At 30.3% G+C, this 27,553-nt stretch overlaps 1 protein-coding gene and 2 long non-coding RNA genes across 5 annotated transcripts; 2 read left to right on the top strand and 1 right to left on the bottom strand.

The window, feature by feature from the left end:
* Positions 1–290: 290 nt before the first annotated feature.
* Positions 291–12,275, bottom strand: LOC111638868 (acidic mammalian chitinase-like). Its single transcript, XM_023384644.1, has 5 exons — positions 12,094–12,275; positions 7,295–7,355; positions 971–1,171; positions 796–886; positions 291–588 (listed from the first exon to the last, which is right to left on the bottom strand). The coding sequence occupies exons 2-5, from the start codon at positions 7,353–7,355 to the stop codon at positions 312–314; spliced, it is 630 nt and encodes a 209-aa protein (XP_023240412.1). The 5' UTR covers positions 12,094–12,275; the 3' UTR covers positions 291–311.
* On the top strand, positions 919–7,891 carry LOC111638875. 2 transcript variants are annotated; one of them, XR_002758968.1, is made up of 3 exons: positions 919–1,058; positions 1,252–1,670; positions 7,716–7,891. It is a non-coding gene; the product is annotated as an uncharacterized LOC111638875 (long non-coding RNA). The 2 variants fall into 2 exon arrangements; XR_002758969.1 differs by lacking the exon at positions 7,716–7,891 and adding an exon at positions 7,210–7,313.
* Positions 12,276–18,613: 6,338 nt separating the features above from the next.
* On the top strand, positions 18,614–27,337 carry LOC111638885. Of its 2 annotated transcripts, none has more exons than XR_002758971.1 (3): positions 18,614–18,809; positions 24,646–24,849; positions 27,281–27,337. It is a non-coding gene; the product is annotated as an uncharacterized LOC111638885 (long non-coding RNA). The 2 variants fall into 2 exon arrangements; XR_002758974.1 differs by having other exon boundaries at positions 24,646–24,845.
* The last annotated feature ends 216 nt before the right edge of the window (positions 27,338–27,553 follow it).

Raw genomic sequence — 27,553 nt, forward strand, 5'->3', positions numbered from 1 at the left:
TATCTGCGTTTAAAACTCAAGTTACAGGGTGGGGCGGGCTATTCCAACGTTTTATTTTCATTTATCTGAGGTTATACACGCGAAGATGCAAGGTTATACGCACGAAAATGCTTCGAGGCACTGACTGAACTTGATAAGATAAAGAAACTTAATTACAAACTTAATACGATCTTCATGGCTTTAAAATAAAATGAGTAATTTTGCACACATTAAACTCTTAGAAAATAAAGATCATTTTGCTCATTAAACTCATAGAATTATCGATTATCGTTTTTAAAGGGTTTAATAGAGTAGAACTCTTCAAATTAAGATTAAATTCTCTCAGAGAATCTTTCCTGATTCGTTAGTGATCCCGAAATTCGTAGTTTGTATAGAAACTTACGGTAGATTGGCTTACAGGTATCGACCCAATTACTTACTCTAACTAACTGAGCGTAACCTAGCTTATCTCCTGCATTGCCTCCATCTCTAAATGCTGGATATTCCCAATCCAGATCGAGTCCATCGAAGCCATGCTCTCGTAGGAACTTCATTGCGCTCCTGACGAAACGTTGCCTATTGCTATACGATTCTACCAGCTTAGAGAATCTAAATTAACGGAAAAAAATCACTCAAATTAAGTTACTGATTTAATTATAATTAAAACCCAATTTGCCTCATCGAGGCTCTAAACTTAAAAGGCCTCACGCTTAGAGACTATTTTAAGTTTAGAATCTCGATGAGGAAAAGGCCCTTTATACATTATAGGGCTCGAAATCCGGCCTTGTTTATAAGAAACTAAAGGATATAACGAACCTCTTTGAACCTTCGTTCCACCCTCCAACAGCTATCATTGTCTTTAACTTATTGTTGAAGGTTTTTAACTCCACAAATTTTTTATAATTTCCTAAAAATATTTAATTAAATTATAATAACAGTATCTACTTTTTTTATTATTATTATTAATTTAAATAATTATAAACTCGATTACCTTGTTCGATGTCATTGTACGGGTCGAAAGGTTTCATCTCGAATTCACTGGATAGACCACCGAAAGCGTAAATGATGTGAGTACAAAGGTAAGGATTAATATTTTGTGGTGTAAATTTGGCTAAACCCGGTCTATACACGGCCCAATTAGAATAATAACATATAATTTTTAAATCTTTGGCATCTTTCTTCGATATTTCACCTGGAGAAAAAACGTGGTTAAAAATAGATTTCAGAGACGTCTGAACCACCAGTAAATAATTTATTTTTTATTTTTTATAGTGAAATTTCCTTCTTCCACACATTCTGGATATGTTTATTGAACGAATATCGCGGGTTTTAAAGAGGAAAATCGTATTAATTATTGTATCATTATCGCGACCTATAAAGCAAACATTGTCCCATTTAAATTCGTCTACCGAATTTTTCTTATATTCTTAAAGAAGAAGAAGAAAAAAAAGGATTTAAAAGAGAAATGTGAAAGATTAATGTAGAACAGAAAAGAAATTAACCGTTGGAAACGTAATTAAACTCCTACTTTAATGGCCATTCGTGAAAAATTTCACCAAGATGATGGCACTCGTTAAGACAAAATGGAAGATTAGAAGAGGGTGAATTTTTTTTCTATGGTTTTTAAGAATACGATGGACGAAAAGTGACCTAAATTACCTCTCAATGTTACCGACGAAAGTATTTTTCAGGTAATTACGTAAACAATCGTTTTTTATTTATTTATTTATTTCTTCTTCTTGTCCATGCGAAGAATCATTATCGTCTTTAAAATGCCTTTTCAATAATCGGAAGCATTAGACTATGAAGCAATTTAAAATATCCGAGAAGAAAATAAAAGATTTTGATTACTTTTAGCATATTTTAAGGAAGAATAAACATATATTTTAAAAGCCTACAATTTACTCGGCAGATCCAGCATTAAATAAATCTTAAATTACAATAGAGGCCAAGGACAACTAGAAAAATTTTGTGCAACTTCTACTGGTTTCACTTCACTCGCAGACCTGAATAAAATTCTTTTTTAAAATGTTTTTACTCCTCTGCATTTTAATCATTTTTCTTCCGTTTAATTTAATTAAATTATTTTCTTTAATAAGTTATAGTGCTGAAAGAAGTTAGCAATGCGTTATTAGATCTTTCACTAATAAGCGTAAATTATTCACTAACTGTGTTGAAAGCAAATGAAATTATTGTAAAAAATACTCGATTTCTACTTGGCTATAAGCAATAAAATTAATTCTTTAGTGTAGAAACCATTTATATCTATGAAATCATTATAATAATCTTAAATACTTACTTAATTTTGACTTATTAAACTAAATTTTTAAGTATTTATTGTTAGAAGACCTTAGCAGTAAGCTTAGTTCGTTCAGCAATAAAGAATTCTTTCATTAGTTCAGTTCTTTCAGTAATAAACTTAATTCTTTCAGCAATACGCCTAATTCTTTCTGCAATACGCTTAGTTCTTTCAGCAATACGCCTAATTCTTTCTGCTATACGCTTAGTTCTTTCAGCAATACGCCTAATTCTTTCTGCAATACNAATTGGAATGTTGATTGTGGACCTAATTAAAGACATACGTTTATCTTGAACAGTATCTTGAACAGTGTAAAATTATACAATTTAATTTAACAACATTGAACTTATATCCATTGCAATGATAATTAAATTCTTTATTTTCACAAAAAATAAATTTACAAGCCAACAGAAAGCAGATATACATAAAAAGTAGTATACAATTTTATTTAAAAAACATAAAATCTTAGATAAGTTTTTAAAAATTAATTAATATATAATGACGAATTTATGTAGATTATATTTAAATATAATTAATTATCAAACTAGCAGTTATACTTATCTGAAAATAATCTATTAAAATAGACAGCACAAAGGAAGATATAATTCATTAATTATCATAAAATTTGAATTAACAGCTTTCAGGTGTTTGCTTAGTTTCAGTAATACTAATGCATGTTGTTAGATCTGTTTTTGGGCCCAAAGGGCCATTAGCTAGATCGTCCTGATTTATAATTCTATGTCATAGTTATCGTTATCATAACACTTACCTGGCAAAACAAGAATTTTTTTAGAACTCTAATCCAGTTAAATATATGCTATCCATGATATAATCAGGATTATACGCTTGCATAGTTAGGAATTATTATTTAATGTAATATTTTTTTTCTCGATTTATTTTCTCATCCACGAGTTAGCCAGTGATGCAAGAAATGTGATCAGAATATATAATAAGAATCAGGAACCAAACTTCTAGAGGACAATTGCACTAACAACGAATCTTGTGAAATAAGTAGCATGCTCACTGGTTAAAATCATCTTAGAATGGAGGATGCATCTAATACGACTGCGCAGTAACAGATGTTTGCAAAACGTAATTTGTCGGAGAGTATGGCCAATTCCTGATGAGAACATCTAATGACAGCAAGTAAAACACAGCACTGGCCTCACCCAGTTCACATAGCTATTGGATCCACGTTCAATTCTTTTCGTCTGATTGGCTTGCCTTTAGTATGATAGGCGTTCCTTCAATTTCCCATCTACCAATGAGGGCTCAGTTCCGTTTGACAGTTAGGTGAAAGAGCTATGACAAATAGGTGTCTAGTGGAGCAGATCGAGTTGGGTAGAAGGAACGAGGCCAGTTGCCTTTCTGCCAGCTCATGACTCGCGTGCAGTTCCAACGGGACATTGTGGTGCTGGATCTGCGGCGCAGTGTAACGACGTTAACGTCTTGAGTTTGGTGTTGTCTTGGAGGGCTTTGGATAGTCTTGTTTTCTACAGGATACTGTAGTCCGCACGTGGTTTAGAGCCTCCTCGCCAACGGGATGTGTCTGCAGTGTTACACTCCGACTGCACTCTGATAGTGAGGAATAGTGTCGTCCGTCTACAAGTTTGGAATTATCGTGAGCGAGGTATGGAGTTCTTACTGTGCACAAAACAGGTAGGAACTTCATACCATGCTCGCGATGACTTCAAATAACCCTTCTGTGGATTGCAAGAAGTGTGAAGTCTTCGTAATTGCTTCTGTGTCAAAGACGTTTGTGCACATAGGTCTTATGAAAGCAACTGGTTATCAACAATCGGATTTTTAACGGTAACTTGTTTGTATTCATTTCTTAACTTCGAATTAAAGCAGCTGTTGGAAGGAGAAGTAATCGTGTATTGCCGATTTATTGTTATCGGTTTCCCGCCATGTTTCCCTATGGGGCGTTAGGCTTAGACGTTAAGCATTGCCTAACCGGTCCACGGCTTCTTAATTCTTAGCTAATACTAACGTGTTTTGCTAGATAGACAGTACTTTCAGGCGATACTAATCCGGTTGTTATACAACTCTCTACTCGTTGCAATAATAGCGTTTGTTTGCTTTACCTCTTTCGGCACTTAAACCCTATCACTAATGTCTTTTCGCCAGCTTTTAATCACTATTTTAATTTAATTTGGATGTAATATTGCATATTATTATCTCAGATTACGTGTTACACGTTTAATTAGAGTTTTTAATGTGTTTAAGATGCAGAAAAGCAGTTAGGCCTAACATGTTATGGTAGGGTTAAGTACAGACAGAGTTATACTACTATTAAATTAGTTTAGAAGCAATATTATCATTATAATTATATTTGTACGTGCTTTCCCCAATTATCACTTCGATTTTCTATGCAATTGAGCTACTGACAGTTATTTTGTACAACAAAATAAAAAATTAGGCTTAATGTTTGTTGACATTCTGAAATTTGAAGATATTTATTAGTTTACCTATTAGAATTTAGTCTTTTCTCCTATATTCTTATAGAAAAATAATATATGATTTATAATTAGTGTTATTTAAGCAGTTATATTCTTTAATTATTTTATTTTCATATAGAATTAGAAATAAATTCACTCTTTACTCACTTTTCACAAGCTTCAGAAAAATTGAATAATTTTGAATTAAAAATAGATTTAAAACTTATAAGATGTTCTGTAGAAGTATAGACTTATATATGTATATATTATGAGCAAATATCTGTTAGGTTATTAAAGTAAATATCTATAAACGTTTTAAAAATATAATTCTTTATTTTGTTACAATCAAATATTTTTCTTTGACATTTTTTTATGTATTAGAATACATTTAAAAAAACAAAATAAGAGTATTTTTGTACTCTTATTCTGTTAAATATTTTTTTTTATTTCTAAAATTTGTGTAAACATATTTTGTGTTAACTGTATTTTTTGTCTTCTTATCTTAAAAAAATAAGAAAAAATATAATCGTATCTCAATATTCTATATAAGATTTATTTTAATATTTTATTCTACATATTTATATTGTATATAAATAATAAAAATTCATGTTCGTAAATTTTATATTTTNGAGTAATTTTCAAAATTTTTATTTAGTGAATTAAATGTAGCCTACATGCATCTTTTTTATTTGTGAAGGACACCTGTTGTAAAATGTAAGATTGAACTGTTTCTGTTTGAAGTGAAATTGGCTCTACTAGTATTAGTGTTATCACTATGTAAATTTTAATATATAAAACCTTTAAATTATAATTGTTAAGTGTATTTAGGAAAGAAAAAAAATGAATTTATTTATAAATTATAAAGGCCTAGTTTCTCTAAGCAATTTTATGTCTTAGATAGTTTATTAGATATTCTAGACTTAAACCCTTTCTTTATGATAGATACTTGGAATAAATTTGATGCAGGATGTAGCTTAACATTTAATTTAGCATGGTAAAATGAATTTTTCTTATATAGGCTAACATATATTTTTTTTTTAATTGAATTTTTAGAATATTTTACTGAATTATAAGCTTATATCACTTTTTGGATAAGTTTATAATTTCATTAATGTACATTCTTCTTAGAAATGCTTCTGGTTTTGTAAATTCAATCAAGGACAACCAATAGAAGACTTTTCTGATTAAATGAACGGGTTATGGAGGGAAAGTCGTTAAGCCTAACTGTACGTTAGTTTCTCTATTGATGGATTGCTTTGTCGAAATACAAATGGGAACAAGTAGAAAAAGACGTTGTACAAGTTCTGAATCTTATTTGTGACGTTATTATGATAGAGCACCAACAGGATATAACTAAGAAGAATTAGGTCACAAATAGGCTTGTTTAAATTTAGTTAAGATAAATTTCCCTCTAATTTAATGTCACTTATAAATGTTAAAAAATATATATAAAACTATTTTAGTTAAGAGATTTTTATATAATAAAATTGATGGATCTAAAGAAAAACTTATGCACTGTACAGTATTTTAAATTTTGGTATATATAAATTTTATTTGCTTATTTTAAATGTTTCCCTTTAAATAATTTTTTAAAAATATTTATATTAATTGACGAAATTATTGAATATCAAAATTAATAGGTGATTTTGTTTGCAAAGGAAATAATATGGAGAAATCAATAAAAAAATGAACGGCAAAAATGCTAAAAAATGAATCTTAATTTTTTACATCCAAAAACACCACCCTTTCAACATTATTTGGCACTGATAACCGATTCTTTACCATTTCCCTTAATCCCCTCCTGCAACAGCCCTGTCTGTCTCCCTTCCCTGTCTCCTATCGATTTTCTAACCCCAACATGAAACAAAGGGTTCTAGTAGAAACCCTTTCTTTAAGCATCGTCTGTTTAGGTTAGGTTACGTACTTAATCACATTTTTGCTCGGAATCCGTCTTGAAGCCGGACATCTTACTAATGATGTCATTGTCCAGTGTAAGGAGATCAAGTTTCACTCTCTAGCAGTCAGTCTCTCTTCAGTTAGTCCAGACAGTCCCCCTTTTCCGGGCCTCCTTCCATTCGCCAGCTGGTCTATATGCAGGTGTAACGAAGTCGAATTTCATCTTAAATAACCCTTGCCTTAGAGATATTACCAATAAAACAATATTAATTAATAAGAAACATACCATCACACTCATTTCCTGTTATTTTACAACATGCCCACTTCACTTCCGGTTCTGCTGACAAGTGAGAATGGTCTATAAGTGTATGTTATCCAGCCTATTCCTATTAGAGAATTTTACAGCCCTTTAAGACTATTTATAATTTTTAAAGTGATGTCTGGCATTAGTTGTTCTCAAGATATTAAANCAATACGCTTAGTTCTTTCAGCATTAATCTTAATTCTTTCAGCAATGAGCATAGTTCTTTCAGCAATAGGCTTAGTTTTTCAGCGATATTGCTAATTTTTTCAGCAATAAATTTAATTTTTCAGCGATAAATAACGTAGAAGTCAAGCTAAATCCACGAAATTATTCAAAAAAATTCTACTACTTACTTAAAACCTTAAAAATACTTACTTAACTTCGATACTGCGACTTGAAAATACAAAATCAGCGTGAGAAGAAAAAATGGCTGCATCTGTAATGGAATAAAAATTAAAATCAGCGTAGGAATACGAAAGGAAAAAGAAAAAAATTTACGCATTCAAGGCTGAGTAGTAATGTTAGGAAAATGTGAATAAGATGTCCTTCGTGATCTTAAAATCTTCCCAATGATTAGTAATTTATAAAAATGACGTCCTTGTTTTCAGTTCTTCGACCTGGATGCTAATATTTACGGATCTTCAATTAACTTACACTGTTTATTTCCTTCTTTTAAAAATAAATATCGGTTATTATTCTATTAAAACTTCAATATTTTATACCATTCGGTTATAAATTCTGACGTTTATAGTTTAATTTAATTACTTATAACTTTCTATTCTTGTTTCATTTATAGTAAAGGATTGTGCTGGAAGGAAAAAAGGGATGATACGTAATTAATGATAATATTTTCTCTTCAGGAAAGTCTGAAAATCAATAAAGGAAGTAAAGAAAGTAATTGTACCAATTTTTATTCAATTTATTTTATAGAATTGCCTTTGAAAACGGTAAAGATGAACTTATTAGTTGCAATTGAAGGTACTTTTTTATTATCATTTTTTTTTTATATATTTCTAATTAATTAAACTATATTTTTTTGTAATTTCTTCTATACTTTTTATTATTTTAGTCGATTTTTAACCCATTTAATGAAGTTCCGATGCTATAAAACTCATTTTTGTAAACTGTTTCTGACGATTTTCATTATTAATTTATAAAATTAAGGCGGATAATATTGTATAAATATTTCTGTATTTAAGTAATTGTTGTAATATTATAGCTAATTTACAATATTTACCCTTAGTTTTGCATAATATATAGGGCGGGGCAAAAGTTAGTTAACTCTGTTTTGTGATTTATAAATATTTATGCCAATTTGTAAAAGTATGTTAAATTAAAATAAGACCTTAATTTGAACGGTGTTTGTAAATTTTCTATATATTAAATTACTTGAAAAAGACAGCTAATTAGTCTTTACAGCTGTTAACCGACTTTTGGGCCACCCTGTATATCGATACGTATGTTACAATACAAGCGATATATATGTATGAACTGTAATGAAATATCTGGAATTTCTTGATCTGATTAAGATCTTGTTCACTTAAAAAACACCATTTGTTACTAGTACATGAAAACTAATTATTGAAAGCAATACACTATTCATTATCAGTAATGTTCTATTAACCTTTTCACACAGATTTTTTTTTCCACGGGTATGTATACCTGAAAATCTAGGGATTTTCCCTGGCAACATAGAAAAAAAAAATCTACGTACAACGACGAGATATTTAAGATAAACAGTTCTTGCTACTCGAGACTTACAAGAGATAAAGAACCCAGAAACAATAGAGTATACACTTAAATAATTACAGGAAATCTAAACATTTACTGTTATAATGGATATTTTTGAGTTATTTTAACGATTTTAACGAATTTTTTCGATAGTTTTTGCTGTATACTTGCAATTTCTTATTTGCAGCTTCCTGTTGTAAGTAAGTAAACGAAGGCTGTCGAATTAAGTGGCACGTATCCAACAAAACTATAAAATCTAAGCAAGAAATTACTAATTTAAAACGTTCCAGAAGAAACCAACGTGCGAAAAATTTCTTTTTCTTTTTATTTGTTTATAAGAAAAATAAAAAATAAATTACATCTGTCTCACTTCAAATTCTCGAGTCGAATTCGACTATGTGTGTTAAAGGTTTATCGCTTGAGTAGGGATGTATAAAGCGTAGTGTCAATAGGTCAAACGTACCGTACGATTATTCAATATTTTTAAAGTCGTCTTCCTGATTATTTATTGGAATTTCGAGACGAGAAAAATCCAGCGATTTCGTAGAATGTTGCAGACAGCCTTCACCAAACTCATCCTACAGGTTGAACGCTTTCGATGCCAAAGAAATTAGGACAGTTAGAATACGCGTGGATATACGTATTTTGATCGGGATTTTTTTTCTAATCGGATTATATAGAACGTTGGTCTGAATGTTCGCATTTCAATTACAAAGAGATGAATGGTATCGTAATGAAAATTTAACTCGGTACTTCATCCAGGATTAAGGTTTGGTTATAAAGAAGCTTTAATTAAATTCGGCAATTTCATATTCTTTTGAAGAATATATAAAACCATCCAGATGTTACCTGGAAAACCACCTATAATCGGCACGATCTGGCCGAGCCCAATGACATTCCATAAACCAGTTTTTATATCAACTTGATATTTAGGTCAAAATCTAACCTACTGACAAAGTAGTTAGTTTCCTTCTGTTTCTAAGATGTTTACAGACGGTACTTAACAGAAAATGACAATTCTTCGCAAATTAGATACGGCATACGTCTTCCTCCTGAAGGCCCCCTCGTTGAAACCTTTGCAAGAAAGGGAATTTTTGTAAAATATTCACGAGATAACAATAGATTTTGTTAATTAATAAATGTTGCCAACCACTGTGAAGATAACAATATCAATTTTGAAAGAATACATAGAAATTTACGCTTCGGGTCGCACATTTTCGTGTTTTCATACGAGGGTGAGAAGGTAACCTCATTATATAAATTGTAGATTTTTATCTTAGAAAACTTTTTGTGTCTAGAACTCCTTATCTTCAATGGATGCGTGTGAGAGTTAAAAATAAACCTGTTTTTTGGGTGTAAACTTTCGCAATTACTAAACACGGCTCCTTCAAATGGGTGCGATGATGACATAAAAATTCATTGTTTAAAATCTCTTTAAATCACAGAAAATGTCTTCCTGTTTCTATAATAAATTTATTTATTTTCTAGTCTTTACACAAATAATATTAACGATTTAATAGGAGTTACAGCCTATATTTTGACAATAAAAAATTTTATGGTCTATGGATTAAACAAATAGTGTTACTTTACTTTTGTAACTGTAGCAAGTTCGAAGATTATCTTTAAAAATAAATATGTCAAGCTGAATTTTACTATAATTTTCCGTGATTTTTGCAAGATTACAAAACGATACATATTAATTACGTTACAGAAAAAGAATGCGAGTGCAAATGGTAATTTTAATATGTAAAAATACGTTGCGTAACTTATGGTAGCGAGTATTTAACGCACTCTTCTTTTTTTTCTCATTGGGAAAGTATAAATTTGGCATTTATTCAGCTATATTACACTCAAAACAATTAACTAGGTCAAATAAGAGTTCCCCGCAAAACCCGGAAGCGCGACATCCGACGTCATACCCATGTTCCATGTATTCCTGTCACGTCAGACGGGAGTGGATAGAAGTTTCTATGCTCGAAATAATTTCTTGTAATAGTTTATTTATGGTTTTATCTATAAAATATTCTATTGTTACTAATCGACATCTAGATCAAAAACGAGTTATAATTACCAATTGAGTACAGCTACCGTTAAGATGGTAAGAGGTAGATAATTCAGCACCGCACGCGTTGATTGCGGTGCTGAATTATCTACCATTGATAGAAAATATGGCTGAAGTCCAATTGTGACGACTGTTTTTGAGTTTATAGCTGCTAGAAACTCGAATTTTAGAGGTTGTTGCTGAGTCAGTTTTATGCTAAATTGCCTCAGGATGAAAATTTTCAGTCTATGACCAGTTAAGCAAACAAGAGATATATATTTTTTTAAAAACTGGTTTAAGCTTTGAAGATTAAAGCCATTGCCAAAATGCACAATGAACACAATACGCAAAATATGTAATGATCACGTGGCAGCACGAATTTGAAGTCCCCTAAAACCACGAATTTCTTTAAATAGCCATCACAAATTGTATAAAATAACCCGTTAATAATGAATATCTTCGATATAACGAAAATTATTTGAAATTCTACATACTCAAATATAAATTTATCAATGTATCTTATACATTTATACTTATAAAAACACAAAGAAAAGAGAGTAAACAACCTTTAACTTCGCACCATTCCTCTTCAACGCCTGCGTAATTCTAACTGTCCCATTTTTATATTAGAAAGTTTAATTAAGAATTATCAATAAATAAAACAAGAAGTTATCGCATAAACTAGAACCTATTTGAAACCAAAGAAAAGTTTTGAAAACAGAGAAAAAAAAGGAGTAATAAAAATACTCGTCCGTCGGCATTTTATTTCCTTTATGAAAATTTCATGCGGTTGACAAGTTTTAAATAGGTAAAAAGGTTTATGGAAGGTTATCCTAGTTACGGTAACATTCCAATTAATAGTTTATTTCGATTATTCTTTATCTAGAAAGAGAAAATGCCAAAGTTGTAGATCCCTCAAGGTCGCCGGGTACAACCAGAAATTTTGAAGAATTTAATCGTCCATCGATCAATGTAAAGAAATATAATCGTAGAAATGATGTATTACATCCGATATTACAAAGTTTTCCTCCATAGATTTATAATTATTCCAAGTTTTTACTGGTTACAAGACTTTTTATCAAAAGAAAATTCGAGTCTGTCGCGTGTTCACTTGACACACTTCGACAGGACGTTAACCATTTGTACTAAATCTTTCAGACATATCCTCGTATCTACAGGCAAAGGATGGTACTTGGATAAACATCTAAGCGAGAACGTAACAAATTGCAAAATTATTTGTTAAATCTATATAAATTCGAATTTTAATATAGAAAAATGGCGCAGTTAAACTGGTTTCGCCTATACTGTTCGAGATTTCTCTTGAAATTTTCTAGTAAAAAAATTATTATAGAAAAAGAAAAAAGAAAAATGCTTTAGTTGTTTTGCTTCTTGCAAAACTTACCTTGCGGTAGGACTTGCGACGAAAATATATCTGAAAGTCCTTAAGCACCACTCCCAAAAGAATCCCTCTCGAACCCAATCATAGAGCAACTTGCAAGAACAACTCCGAGTGTAACGAGTAACTGCTAACTTCTTTCAATTTATACTGTCCTACTTCCGATTGTCTTCAGGAAAGTGTACTTGATACAGCGCCGAAATAAACACGGTGGCAATTCGAAGAACTAATTTGCAAATTATTATTTTCCATCGATTAGGTGAATGCCATTTCTCCAATCTCTAGAATTTCTTTCTTTCATCATTTTCTATTCATTTCGAAAATCGAGAGTTAATTTCTTCTTTCTCTCTCTCTCTCTTTCTTTTTAAAAAAATATATTTATTTTAGAATTAAATTTATTGAAGCAAAGTGAGAAATTTATTTATTTACCCTTTGATATGATTTTCGATATTATTTACGTGCCGTTTCCGTTCCGTTTTTCCGCATGGGATCCGACATTGTTTGGACCTTTCACACCAAGACGTGACGTGAATTTGATTTTTCTCATCTCTAAATGATTTCTTTCTTCTTCTTTTAATGTTCTAGAAACGAAACGGTTCGACCTAAATGCTCCTTTTTTTCTTCATTGACACCCTTTTTCACTCGGAGGAGGACGATTTTTCCTAAACGTTCGACTTACGAATAATTAATTTTAACGTCACTCTTCTCTAACAGACGAAGAAAAAAAAATCCGAATTTTTAAGAATTATTTTCTTTTACTTACTTAACGCTCGAACGATCGATAATCTCTTCTTGGTACAAATTAATTCGTTTGTATGAAAGAAGAGGAGAAGATCCTCTTTTTGAGGAGCAAAAATCGGAGCTATCCAAACGGGTGGCATTCTTTAACGATTTTTCTTTTTTTATGCCGAAAAAATTCAATTTTTTGCTCCTATTTTATCATTTTTTAACAGACGGAATTACTGTTTAACCTTTATAAATTGATCCAAACAATTAATTCTTAATGGTTTACCAAGAAAAATCGAAAAAGTGGAACAGTAATACTAAAAGATTCGATTTACTCGAGCGTAACAGGAAGCAATAACAGGTCGAGCGTTAGTAAACATAACATTTTCTTATTTAATTGTACAAGATACAATAAATGACACCCGTACAGTTACGCGGGAGGGAGTAAAAATGGAATTATAACGATATTGTCCGATGCCCATTGTAAGCAGCGAAAGTCCTTGCAACTGTTTGTTCATCACAATTGACGAAAGAAAAAAAAAAATCCATTCTTCTCTACTTTCTTTTTAAACATTTATCAATAGATTTTGAATGAATTGAACCCCAGATAAATTCGAGACGTGTGGCGAAAATTTGAGGATTTTGGGTCTCGAAATCTAGATTTTTGTAAGTGATGCAATGGTATCCGATATCGTCCTATGGGAAAATACAAAATATCTAGACCTGAATAAGGTAAATGACTGAGAGTAGCCGTGACCTACTGACCGGAAAAATATATTGTTATCTTCTTAGCATCTTCAATAGTTCTTTCACTAAAGGTCGTTCTGATATCGAACTGATTTCACTAACTGACCCTTTTCGATACGTGCGATTTCAATTCAATCCAATGATATCGCTTCTTTGAACATTTATCTGTTAAAAATATCCTCTTTTTTTTAATTTCCTACGATCTTTTCCTGTAGGAGATGTTATTCTTTACTCGTTTGTTCTTACCGTCACGTAATTTATTAATTTTAATTAAAGAAATCGCTTCTTCTAAGTGGACACTCCGAACGTAAATTACACGGTAAAACCTGTGTAAATCGGAATCGCACGGTAGCGAATGTTTTCCTTTTTAGGCAGGTTTTACTGCATTTAAATTATTTAAAAATTTGATTGATTATTCGCTGTTTTTTCAGCCAATTTTTTAATACGATCCTTCATCAACTTGTTTTTATTTTAAATTTAATTAAATTGTAAAGAAATAATATAATATTTACTTGAATATTTTTGTAACGCCAGTTAAATGGAACCAGTTAAATTGCTTGTTTTACTCGTGGCACGATTTGTATGGGTGTAGCAATATTAAATTCGTGCGTCACGCGTGGATCTTTGAGTTTTACTTACATTGTTATATTTATCGCTCTGGTCATTCATGAATGTGACGTGTGAATTTCATCATTTTTTCGGAATTTTAAGGCGGAATAATTTTAAAATTTTGGATTTTCTTAATCTCTTCCATTCATTTTTTTTTTTTTTAATATTATCTACGTTGTCATCGTTTTATTTTTCATTACAATTATAAATGGACTGAGAAAAATGTGGTACAGATTAGTGAGTCAGTTATAAATGTCAGGCACTATCTCTTTACGAAAACTGCAAAATATGTGAATATAACTATATTAAAACTTTCAATTTATATCATATTTTCTTTACATAAGAGGTTTTTATTTTTTGAAGCCTCAAAATTTACTATTTGAAGTATACAGTGTGGCCTAAAAGTCAGTTGATCGAGTTAGCTACGTTTTTTAATATCTTGGTTAACTGATTTTAGGATATTTTAAAGTTATTTTATTAATAGAAATTATTTAAAATGAGAATTTTGAGAGTAAAATCTTCATTTTTTAATGAAGAGTAATAAAAATTCTGTGTGCATTGTATCTTATATAATTCGAGTGAATTGCAACGTTCTAACCATTCTGTACATTAACTATGGAATTACATGCGTTTAATGTAGTACAGGACCATCGGAGGATTTAGACTTCAATTTCTATACAACACATTGCTCTTTTTACCCTGCAGGCACCAAGGGGCTTTTCTTTCCATTACCATTAAGAGTTGGTTCGGGCCCCATCGTGAGTCTGGACCGGGTGGCAAGAAATGGGAATCGAAGTATTCGGAGCCCATCACCCATGAGAAATTCTTGGGATTGCTCGCCGGAATTCGATTCCGGGTCCACCAAATTGGTAAGTTAATCAGCATAAAGGAAAAATACAATTTTTGAATAACTTCAAAGATCTAGAGGTTTTTCTCGTTAATAGAACATAAACGTTAAGTACACTCTCTCGTTTATCTTCAGACTTAAGGCGATAAAACGTTAAATCGAGTGATAAATCCAATAACAACGGATACAGTTAGAATGCAAAGCGGATTTTGCATCTTATCAGCATTCGGAGATTTGTAACACGAAAGGAGATGGCACAATTCGCTTGAACCAAAGAAGATTTTGTTAATGATTACGCAGTTTACTTTTAATCTAAACCTCTATCGACCGATTCGGAGTTTGTTATCGATTAAAATTACACAAGATATTCTTTAGAACACGCCATTCTAATTACTCAATTGAGAACTAAGACCGGAAAGAAGATTTGTTAAAACCCACGCGATAAGTTCTGTGATTTATGTTGACATGTGGTTTTATTAATCATACATTATACATTCGATACACATTATAACTTGAACTGATATATGTTTAGAATTTTAATCAGGAAAATAAACATCTCTACTATTTTTTTAAACATTTTATTTACAGTTTATGTGTCAGTAGTTCGTTAAAAATTGGAAAAATGAATCTGCAGTTCTCCATTGAACACGCTCTTATAATGGATTCAATATTATATTTTGGAAAATATTAAGTATAGCCTAAATTCGATGAATATATACTTTTATACAAGAGAATATTCGAGGAACCAACTAGAAATTCGTTTAAAAGATAATTTATTTTGATATGTTTACATTAAGAATCGATTGTAAAATGGCAGTTCGTTCATTCTTTTCTAGACATTTATCTTAATATAGTGCTCTTTCCTCAATATTATATATATTTATAAGAAGATTTTAAGTAAAGGAAACTCATCAATCAACTGTCAACAATCGGAAATTGAGAAAGATTTAGAATTCCGGATTGTCTAGACGAAATTATCGCCTTTTTCTAGATCAGCAATCTGTCAGTTCTTAGGAATTAGAGTAGAATAATGTGATTTATTTAACTTTTCTTTACAAATATTCTCATCTTCTGTGTCATAAAAGCAATTATATTCATCGGATTCTATGTTTTTCTTGTCAATTTTGTAGAAAAATAACGTATCGTTCCATATTTTGTGATATATTTTTATTTTTATCGTTTCTTCGCATACGTTACAATATTTCTTTCTTTACTTTTCTCCATATAAATATCGTTTATATCCTTATTTGACTGAGTCTAAATTCATTTTTAAAGCTGCTAACATGTAAAATTTAACCGAAAATTAAAATATGGATATTAATTTTGAATCTGTATATAATTTTAGTATTTTATTAAGAGAAATTTGGATAAATTATTTAAAAAGTAATTTAAAGAAAGAATTGAAAGAGAAAATTATTAGTTAAATTATTTAACAGTGGCCAAGTGTTTAAACCACTGAACACAAAGTCGCGGGTTTCTGCTGAACACGTGAAGTTTTCCGGGATTTTTCACGTGTCTAACACCTAAATAAGGGCCAATTTCTCTTATAGAAAGTTTCCTTAGATCTAACAAGGGGGTGCTTCCCAAGGGGGTGGTTTCCCTTGGGAAGCACCCCCTTGTTAGATCTAAAGAAACTTTCTATAAGAGAAATTGGCCCACGTATATCGCCGTCTCATTCTATCTTGCTTATTCTTTAACATATAACTTAATTACGATTTAAATTAATAACTAACGGAGTTAACTCACTTATAAACTATATTTAATGACCGTTTGTTCGTTAAAATAATAACCAAAGAACATTGTTTTGTATACGAAAAAGTTATATTAAACATTTATTAATTAAAAGAATATAGGTTATAGCTACAAAACTTCCTCCTTTGTAAATAAATTCTCTGTTGTAAGGTCATTCAAACAATTCTTTAATAGTTTTTAGCCGGGAGCACAACCTTCTAAATCATAAAATTATTTAATCTTCCGATTGTTTTTTCGTTATACTAAACTAAAATTGCAATTGTTTTTATATTCTGACAGTATAATAACCTTTAGAAACAAATATTAATAAATGTAACAACACAGAATAGAGAATATTTAGAAATTCGCTTCTAAATATTCTTTATTCTTTTCTATTCTTTATTTTTTCTATACTCTTACTCTTTTCTATAGAAAATATTTTTTATCTGAGATTTTTCAGTCATTTTATTAATGAATGTTCAAATTTAACACTCAGGTGAATTGAAAAACGAAAGTACAGGGTATACCAATTGTATGCTACCATTTTAAATTATTGTAATTATGTTAATTATTATGAGAAAAGTATGCCACGTACACAGGTCGATAGAATAAACGTTTGAATTTCATCTCCCATCTTCATTCCAACGTTTTGTTGTCTGCTTCCTCCAGAAACAATTAACTAAAATGGCGAACTCCGCAATAGAGAAAGCATTTCATATTCTGCGTGTCGCAAAGTCGAAATCACTCATCACTTTGCAATAAGTGTAATCTGCAGAAGCTGTAGAATTATGGCTACTTGTAAAGCTCCCATTTACACAGTTAATTAAGTTAAAAAAAAAATATATATATTAATTTTAATTTTTCAGAGAAGTTTAAGCTCTCTTAGGAAGCTAGATTTTACTTACTCCATAGTTCCTATTTTGTAAAAAAAATCCTGTTGTAACACAGAATTTATTACAAATATGAATGATACTAAATGAATTTACTAATTTTTTCAATCCAGATTACATGCAGTTGACACTTTTTTCACTATACAAATAATTTTAGAGGGAAAAAGTACACACTCATTCTTCTTGAGTTTGTTGCAACATTATGCCAATGTTTGTGTACATTTTAACACTTAAAATTTTTGCTGAGTATATTTTAAATTTATTTATTTTAATTCTTTCAATTAATTCATGTGTAATTTTAATCCCAATTCAAAATTTTACTGAATTTAACTGCGCAGGAGACAGGATTAAATTTTTAATGATGTTTTTTACTTTGTCAGTTAAGGTATTGGCCTATTGCTTTGGGGATCCAGAATCAAATCTAGGCAAGCAACTCTAAAAATTCTTTATGGGCAGTCCATTTCAGTTATGTTGGGCTTCATCCCTCACCACTTAGCTGCCTCTGTTGTGTGCCTGGCCAAACCAACAGTGGGTAAGGAAAAAGGCTTTCTTAGTGTCTACAGGGGATATTCCCAAAAAAGTTCGTAAGTTAAAATATCACAATTACATATCTATGAATGTAGTTAAGTTGAAAACGTCACTGTAATTTCAGTATGGTTTAACTGATATATTGTATATTTCAAGTTAAACTTTATTTATAGTTTTAATTAGTGTGTGGATGGAATATTATATTCAGTATTTGTGTATATTTGGTCACAAAGTAAGTACAGTATTTGGTATTTAGACCAAATACGTCCTCAAATTTGGTTGAATAATCTCATTTTAGTTGGGAGAGAGGAAGAAAAAATAGAATGAAAATAACATTTAAAATCGTGTATATTTAAAAGTACTGTTATTTATTTCTTTTCCAAAACAAATATAACTTTAATAAATAATCTTAAGCAATTATTATTTATTAATAATANAAATCCAGAAGGTGGCGTCTGCATTCGAGATGAGGGATGAATTGTGTAGGTGTGCGATGTGAGTTCGCGGGGTTATTTTGTGCCGGTATTTCCAGTTTATATATTTTACTGTACTTAAAATAGAAATTTAAAATGTGTTTTAAAGTGTTTTGCTGCGGTTATTTAGTTTCTGCTTCGTCCGTTTGATAATTTTTACCAATTCTTTAGGTAAGTGTATAAGTACCAGGATTTGTTTCTTGTTCGTAACTCCAAGGACGTGATATCACGCTGTTATTTTGAAGTATCCTAATAATATATAAGAAAAGTTTGACTTTTTTCCTCTCTCTCTTCGCTATTAATAATGTAAATCAATGCAGTTATAAGAATTTTCATTGATGTGACATGTATTTACTCCATGTGTGATTCCTGAATAAGAATCTATTTAGAAATCATAATTAAATTCTTTAATTCAGCACTGAGTGCATTAATGCATTAAAACTCTAATTCAAGATCCAGGACAAATCTTGTGATTAGGAATGTATGATCACTCTGTACGTACTGTACATTATTGTAAAGTTTGACCATAAGTTTCTATCTGTGAGATCGGCTGCATTCAACAGACTCAACAGTTGTAACTGAGCAAATCTGTAGCTGTCACATAGCAACCTGGATCTGCTGAATGACGAGTGACGTTGCATTGGAACGAAATGCCTCGTTGGTCAGTTTCGGGTAGCATAAATGAAAGACGCTACCGAATGTGACATCAAAACGCCAAATGTGTTCTGAAAGAGCTCTGCTGTAGAGGGTGTTTGGTAGAAAAATACTCAACAGCTCTGGAACTGTTGTCTGCTGAATGCAGCCATTGTGTCCTGGGTCTTGGACTAGAGACTATCCCAATGACAAATTTAGGAAATGATGGATTGTAAATGATGATGACAAAATTCATCCTTGAAATCCAGGTGTAATAGTGTGTCATTATTACTCAAGTATTGTAAAAGAAAATTCCTAATTACGGTATATTTTATTATAGTTGAAAGTCTAAAAACAGCTGCTGGTCATCTAACAACCACCAACTGTTAATGGAGATGATTTTTTGATGTAGGACAAAATTGAAATTTGTATGGAAAATGAGATTTTATAGATAGTTTCTAACTAGTATACATAGAGACTCTGTGATCAATCTCTAGAGACTCTGTGATCAATCTCTAGAATATAATCGTCCAAACGATCGCAAGCAGCCGAATTCTACAAAGTGGGTGTTAGCAATTAGTGCCAAAATATGACACGTGCCTTAATTCGCATGGTGAATATGTCAAAAAGTAGTTTAAGGTATGTAGTAGGGTTTCTGAAACGGGATCCCGGTTGTTTTTTTAACCCGGGAAATATCCTGGAAAATTTTTCTTATCCCGGGAAATCCCGCAAATTTCTTAAAAATTCAATTTTTTTCTTATTTTGTGTTAAGGTTGAGGAGTTTTGCAAATAGAAAGCATAATTAACTCATTCACTGCCAGAATACATTTGTATTTATTAATTTTAAACCTACCTATTAGTTTTTTTAAATTTTTGCTCGTTATAGCATGTCACAAATGGTCAATAATCAATATATAGCTTATTTGTGGCATGACTATAAAAATTCTTTACTTGTCGGAACCTGTAATATCTGGAATAATTGTGCTTACGCTGTCTTGAGTTTTAACCATGCCCAGTAGCTTCAATAAATGCCTGACGCCAGATTGTGCAAATTGGGCAAGGATACAAACGAGTACAAAGTCTGCAAGTATGAAGTTTTTCTTCATAAACCTGATTATTAAAGCCAAATGAATTGCCGAATTATCGAGCTCTAAGCTTGATGCCGCTATTAAAGCAGCCAAGGTAGACAAATCAAGAATACTAGAGAGCGAAAGAAGTACTACAATCTCGAAAACGAACTCGAAAGCTTCCAGGCTACAGGTGAAAAAACACATAATATCTGTCTTCTCTTAAATGCATTAAACACTATTCCAATCACATCAATTGAATCGGAAAGGGCATTCTCGGTGGCAAGACTTTTCATTACTAAAATAAGAATTAGAGTGAGTTATCGGAGTATTGACCATCTTTGCTTTTTAAAATCTTATAAAAGTTTGCAATATTTTGTATTATATTTTATTTAAAAAACGAAAATTACCTTCTAAATTAGAAGTTCATTTTTTTAATTTTTAACTCAATTCAAAACATTTTTTTTGTTGTTGTTGTATGCAGTTTCCAGCAAACTTTAATTAATTTTTTTCTATTTGTGAAAATTTCTACGTTATTTAAAGGTAATTTTTATTATAGGCCTATAGACCTAACACAGCATTATTAATATGATTTTGGAGGTTACAAAACTTTAAAATTACTTTAAAAAATGGAAAATAATTATATCATTTGATTTCAAGATATTTTGTATACCTTAAAAATAATTAATTCTATCCCGGGATTTCCCGGGATCCCGGGAAACAGTTCACTTTTATCCCGGGATCCCGGGACAAGCAAAATACCGGGAAATGAGAAACCCTAGTATGTAGATTTTTCTGTAATAAAATACAAATGAAAACAAATTGCAAATCTTTTTTAATATCCAAATGGCATGTACTTTCTGGACGAGCTTAGTATATTAAAGCTCATCCAGAAATGAGCATCATTCTTGTTACATTGATTAAAATACTAACAAGATCCCATAATTTTTATAGAAAACAAAGAAAATCCTAGGTCAAGGTGGCAGCCTACTGCTCTGGGGGACCCGGGTTCGAATCCAAACGGGTTGTAAAATCCCCAAGAATTTTTCGGGGGGGTGGTCCGTTCAGATATGTTGGGCCCTGTTCCTCACCACCCGGCAACCCCATTGTGGGCCTGGCCGAACCCATAATGGGCTTGCAAAAAGAGGCCCTCTTAGTGCCCACAGGGCGGAAAGAGTTAAAAAAAAAAAAAGTACTGAATTTTAAAAATTTTTTGATGATATTGATTTTCAATAACTAAGCTATTACACAAAATAAAAAGTTAAAAGCAGAAGTGTGCTTGTATTTGTTTATAAAATCCAAAAGTAAAAGTTAGCAAAGTTAAGAATTAATATTTTTATAAATAAAAAAAATAATAAAAAGACATGGCCAACGTTAATTACATTTAATAAATATATAAAAAATACGACATTTTCACAAAGGTAAAAACCTTGCTTCTGTCAATTTTTGTGAATTGTCTTAAGGATCGCTGATGGTGTAGAAACGAAACGGCGGAAAGATTGACAGAAGCAAGGTTTTTACCTTTTTAAAATTGTTGTATTTTTTTGTATATTTATTAAATATTTTTAAAGTTTCTTCATAACAGAAAATTATATACTAAAGTAGGATTACTAATTAGTATTTTTTATTTTAGTATGTTTTTTGAAATCAAGTACGGTATTTTACATCTGTTGTACAGGATGTTCATAAATGTTTACCCTGATTTCAAAATTAAATATTAATTATATTTATGCTGGTAACATTTTTTTTTTTTTTTTTTTTATTACAAGTCTACTAGGGAACCCATGAAGTTTCTGTACAGTTGTGTTATTCAACACTTGCCACAAGGAGCACTGTGTGAGCTATATCGTAAAAATGGCTTCCCCCAGGAGAAAGCTCAATGTGTTGTGTGGCTAGCAGAAACCAAATCACCGATTACTGTGCAGCGAAAGTTTAGGTCCCATTATGGAAAGAAAGCACCTGATATCAAGTTAATCAAAACATGGATGGAAACTTCTTTAGCAACAGGGTTGGTTCAGAAACGGACAAGCACTGCATTCACGAGGTTGCCACTGAAATCTATTAGACAAGCTTTGCGGAGCTGCAAGTGCCAAAGAGTACAGTGAATAAAGAGGTTTGCAAACGTCTTAAATTGTATGTGTACAAGGTCCAAATTTTTCAGGCATTACAACCAGATGATCGTCCAAAATGTGAACAATTTGCTTAGGTTCAAAAATTTGTAAGGTTCAAAACTTAATGAGTGGTATAATGCATGTTTCATTTACTGTATCCAATTAAGAGTTACATTGTTTTGTTATTAGGGTATAAACATTTATGGACACCCTGTATAATATATTAAAAACATTTTAAAAGAATTTAATTGGAATGAAAATACATAATTTATTGTTCAAATGAGAACAGATGGAAACTTGAAACATTAAAAGTTATTTTCGCTTCAAAGTTTTTTTTTTTCTTTTTAAAATTTGGATTTTTATATTTCAAGATATGAAGAAACATATATTAATTTTTCTGAATAAATTTGGATTTTTCTGAAATATATTTGGATTTTCTTTGTTTTCTATAAACATATGGGATCTTGTTAGTATTTCAATCAGTGTAACAAGAATGACGCTTATTTACTTTTCTAAACAATAATATTAATATTTTAAATACAACCTGAAATATCTGTCAAATTCCACTTTGGAATTTCATATGAATCCAGTATTCAATCCTATAACTTTGCAATTTGTATCAAATAATCAGCATTAAGGCATATAAATTTTAATAAACAAAATAGATTTCAGTACAACAAATAAGTTATTCTTATTGCATATCTGTTGTAATGCAGAATTTATTACAAATATGAATGATACCAAATGAAAATAAAATAATTTATTCTAAAATCAGCAATAAAATGTATAATTTCAAATAGAATTTTNCCCTTGTTAGATCTAAAGAAACTTTCTATAAGAGAAATTGGCCCACGTATATCGCCGTCTCATTCTATCTTGCTTATTCTTTAACATATAACTTAATTACGATTTAAATTAATAACTAACGGAGTTAACTCACTTATAAACTATATTTAATGACCGTTTGTTCGTTAAAATAATAACCAAAGAACATTGTTTTGTATACGAAAAAGTTATATTAAACATTTATTAATTAAAAGAATATAGGTTATAGCTACAAAACTTCCTCCTTTGTAAATAAATTCTCTGTTGTAAGGTCATTCAAACAATTCTTTAATAGTTTTTAGCCGGGAGCACAACCTTCTAAATCATAAAATTATTTAATCTTCCGATTGTTTTTTCGTTATACTAAACTAAAATTGCAATTGTTTTTATATTCTGACAGTATAATAACCTTTAGAAACAAATATTAATAAATGTAACAACACAGAATAGAGAATATTTAGAAATTCGCTTCTAAATATTCTTTATTCTTTTCTATTCTTTATTTTTTCTATACTCTTACTCTTTTCTATAGAAAATATTTTTTATCTGAGATTTTTCAGTCATTTTATTAATGAATGTTCAAATTTAACACTCAGGTGAATTGAAAAACGAAAGTACAGGGTATACCAATTGTATGCTACCATTTTAAATTATTGTAATTATGTTAATTATTATGAGAAAAGTATGCCACGTACACAGGTCGATAGAATAAACGTTTGAATTTCATCTCCCATCTTCATTCCAACGTTTTGTTGTCTGCTTCCTCCAGAAACAATTAACTAAAATGGCGAACTCCGCAATAGAGAAAGCATTTCATATTCTGCGTGTCGCAAAGTCGAAATCACTCATCACTTTGCAATAAGTGTAATCTGCAGAAGCTGTAGAATTATGGCTACTTGTAAAGCTCCCATTTACACAGTTAATTAAGTTAAAAAAAAAATATATATATTAATTTTAATTTTTCAGAGAAGTTTAAGCTCTCTTAGGAAGCTAGATTTTACTTACTCCATAGTTCCTATTTTGTAAAAAAAAATCCTGTTGTAACACAGAATTTATTACAAATATGAATGATACTAAATGAATTTACTAATTTTTTCAATCCAGATTACATGCAGTTGACACTTTTTTCACTATACAAATAATTTTAGAGGGAAAAAGTACACACTCATTCTTCTTGAGTTTGTTGCAACATTATGCCAATGTTTGTGTACATTTTAACACTTAAAATTTTTGCTGAGTATATTTTAAATTTATTTATTTTAATTCTTTCAATTAATTCATGTGTAATTTTAATCCCAATTCAAAATTTTACTGAATTTAACTGCGCAGGAGACAGGATTAAATTTTTAATGATGTTTTTTACTTTGTCAGTTAAGGTATTGGCCTATTGCTTTGGGGATCCAGAATCAAATCTAGGCAAGCAACTCTAAAAATTCTTTATGGGCAGTCCATTTCAGTTATGTTGGGCTTCATCCCTCACCACTTAGCTGCCTCTGTTGTGTGCCTGGCCAAACCAACAGTGGGTAAGGAAAAAGGCTTTCTTAGTGTCTACAGGGGATATTCCCAAAAAAGTTCGTAAGTTAAAATATCACAATTACATATCTATGAATGTAGTTAAGTTGAAAACGTCACTGTAATTTCAGTATGGTTTAACTGATATATTGTATATTTCAAGTTAAACTTTATTTATAGTTTTAATTAGTGTGTGGATGGAATATTATATTCAGTATTTGTGTATATTTGGTCACAAAGTAAGTACAGTATTTGGTATTTAGACCAAATACGTCCTCAAATTTGGTTGAATAATCTCATTTTAGTTGGGAGAGAGGAAGAAAAAATAGAATGAAAATAACATTTAAAATCGTGTATATTTAAAAGTACTGTTATTTATTTCTTTTCCAAAACAAATATAACTTTAATAAATAATCTTAAGCAATTATTATTTATTAATAATAACAAATTAGAATGATAAGTTGTAGTGAGAAACATTAATGCTTCTGCATTCATAAGAAATAAATGATTTTGTTGGTCAGTGTAAATATTTGCAGCTTCACTGAATTTACTGTATATACCTCCAAAAAAATGACGACACAATTCAAGATTTGATATTTTTATTTTTCATTACATAATAATAAATTTTTAGTAACAAAAACATATATAAGCTTTATAATTGAACAGAAGACACTGCTTTCCGTCTTATTCTAAGGGTTAGAGTCTAAGCTTTGGCATCTTAGGCAGTTCCAAATAAATCAGTTGATATATGGTCAAATATTTGGTATCAGAAAAGCAAAGATATTCGGCAACAATAATATCTGAATAATTATTCGGTATTTGGCCAAAAACCTGTATTCGGTTTGCCCCAGTTTTTATATTAATTTTTACAAAAACTAATTATTTTAACAAAAGATGGCAGTCTAGCCACTCTTCATTACAATGCTTTTAAGATAATGATAATAGCATTTAATTCAGCCAACCTTTAGACCAATCCATGTACTATTATCATTAGTTTAATTATAGTTAAAAAATCTAGCAGTTGACAGTTGACTATTGTTCTATTAATTCAGAATTTCTGTATTATTTTCTGTATACTAAGTTATACTTGAAATACTATTTATTAAATTTCCAGAATTTATTTCAGGAATTGTTTTTATAATTATATATTAAACCAGATGTCCTGTTTATATAAAAGATTATTATTATTTATCATTTAATTCTTCCTTTCAGCATACAATTCGTAACAGAAAAAAATAAAATAAGAATTAACATTTAATTAAAAATCTTTGTTTAATTGCTATATATTTTTTTATTTATTAGATAATTGCATTAAAAACAATTACACAGAAAGTGATGATCTCTTGGTATTGTTTACATTGCACATAGAAATCTTACTCATAAAAAAATTTACTTTTAAACTCAGCATTGTATTACAATTATTATGTCAGTCAAATATTACCTTATGGGTTTCTGGCTCCATATTATCATCTTAATAAATGCTTATTTCGGGTAACCAATTGTTTAAATTTATCATTTTTGTCCTGTTTTTGACAGTTTCAGTTTCATAATGAATATTCCTATTGGTTTGAACAATGGCTTGTTCAAATCAAATTCAAACTCTCATACCGTTTTTGACAGATTGAATGATGTTTGGAAGTAGTTAAAAAGGCCAGGAATCTATGCAATTGAATTAAGCAAAGAGAGTAAATTAATTTTTCTACATATAATCTACATACAGATCTGTGAATCTTAGGGTGAAAGAGCATTTTGAATCCATTACTTGATACTCCTGGAGCAATGTTTTTAATGCTGTGGGCCAAGAGAAGTAGAAGTTTCTTGGAAACAACCATTAGTATTTAGAAACTAACATGACATTAATTAAGAACATAAGAATTCTGGAGCAATGTTTCATTTACATATTAAAAAGTATCTAAACATTAATGCACAGGATTTGATAAAACTTGACATTGGATGGATGGGAGTATTGGAAACAGGAAATTGGGATAATATATTTAAATGCTTGTAGGACAGAAGAATGAAGGAGGTAAGAAAAGAGTGAAGAATTAATACTTTTAGCTGATCTAATGTTATACTGTGCATATATGTAGTTTGTTTTTACAAATTAGAATGAAAATGGGTTATTTTAAATATTATTTGATCTATTAAAAACAGTATGAAAAGTTAGTTAGAGTTTTTTTGGCGCAAGAGTCATATAGGCAAAGCTGTGCCAGTGAAAAGTTCGAATTTGGTTTGAACAGTAAGTTATATTTGTCACAAAGCTGAAACTGTCCTAAAACAGGATAACATTTCTTTATAGTAAATTTAAACAGTTGTCTACCTGAAATAAGCTTTAATACAAATAATTATGTTAGTGATTAAAATTTTTATCATTTATTTTAAAATATTTAGTTAGTGAAATCAAATAGAAAATGTTTTGAACAACAGATATTGCATTAAAATAATATTTCTACCTAATGTCGTGACTTAATTTTTAATTTTAATTAATTTATAGATTTCTGAATGTATTAAACGTGGAACAACAATGACTGAACTCCAAAAGTGCAAGTATGAAGATTTTTCTCGTTCAAATTCATTTAGTTTTTAAAAATAATACATAAATTTAATACATTTATTTAATTTAATCTTGTGTCAAATTATAAACAAGACTGAATCAGCTAAAACTAAAATAGAAAGTCAGTTTATTTGATTTGTTTATAGTTATTACTTTCCTGGCTGTTGTGTATACTGGTTTATTTGATTATGGCAATACAGGACATATGGGCAA

The sequence above is a fragment of the Centruroides sculpturatus genome, unplaced genomic scaffold, assembly GCF_000671375.1.
Source record: "Centruroides sculpturatus isolate CEXI.00-Female unplaced genomic scaffold, Cexi_2.0 scaffold90, whole genome shotgun sequence".
In the NCBI taxonomy this organism is placed as follows: Eukaryota; Metazoa; Arthropoda; class Arachnida; order Scorpiones; family Buthidae; genus Centruroides; species Centruroides sculpturatus.

Coding starts and splice junctions, on each gene's coding strand:
- LOC111638868 (XM_023384644.1), bottom strand. CDS start 7,355: ATGCAGCCATTTTTTCTTCTCACGCTGATTTTGTATTTTCAAGTCGCA. Junction 1,172..7,294: donor AGTCGCAGTATCGAAGTTAA/GTAAGTATTTTT, acceptor TTTTTTCTCCAG/GTGAAATATCGAAGAAAGAT. Junction 589..795: donor TGGAACGAAGGTTCAAAGAG/GTTCGTTATATC, acceptor CCGTTAATTTAG/ATTCTCTAAGCTGGTAGAAT.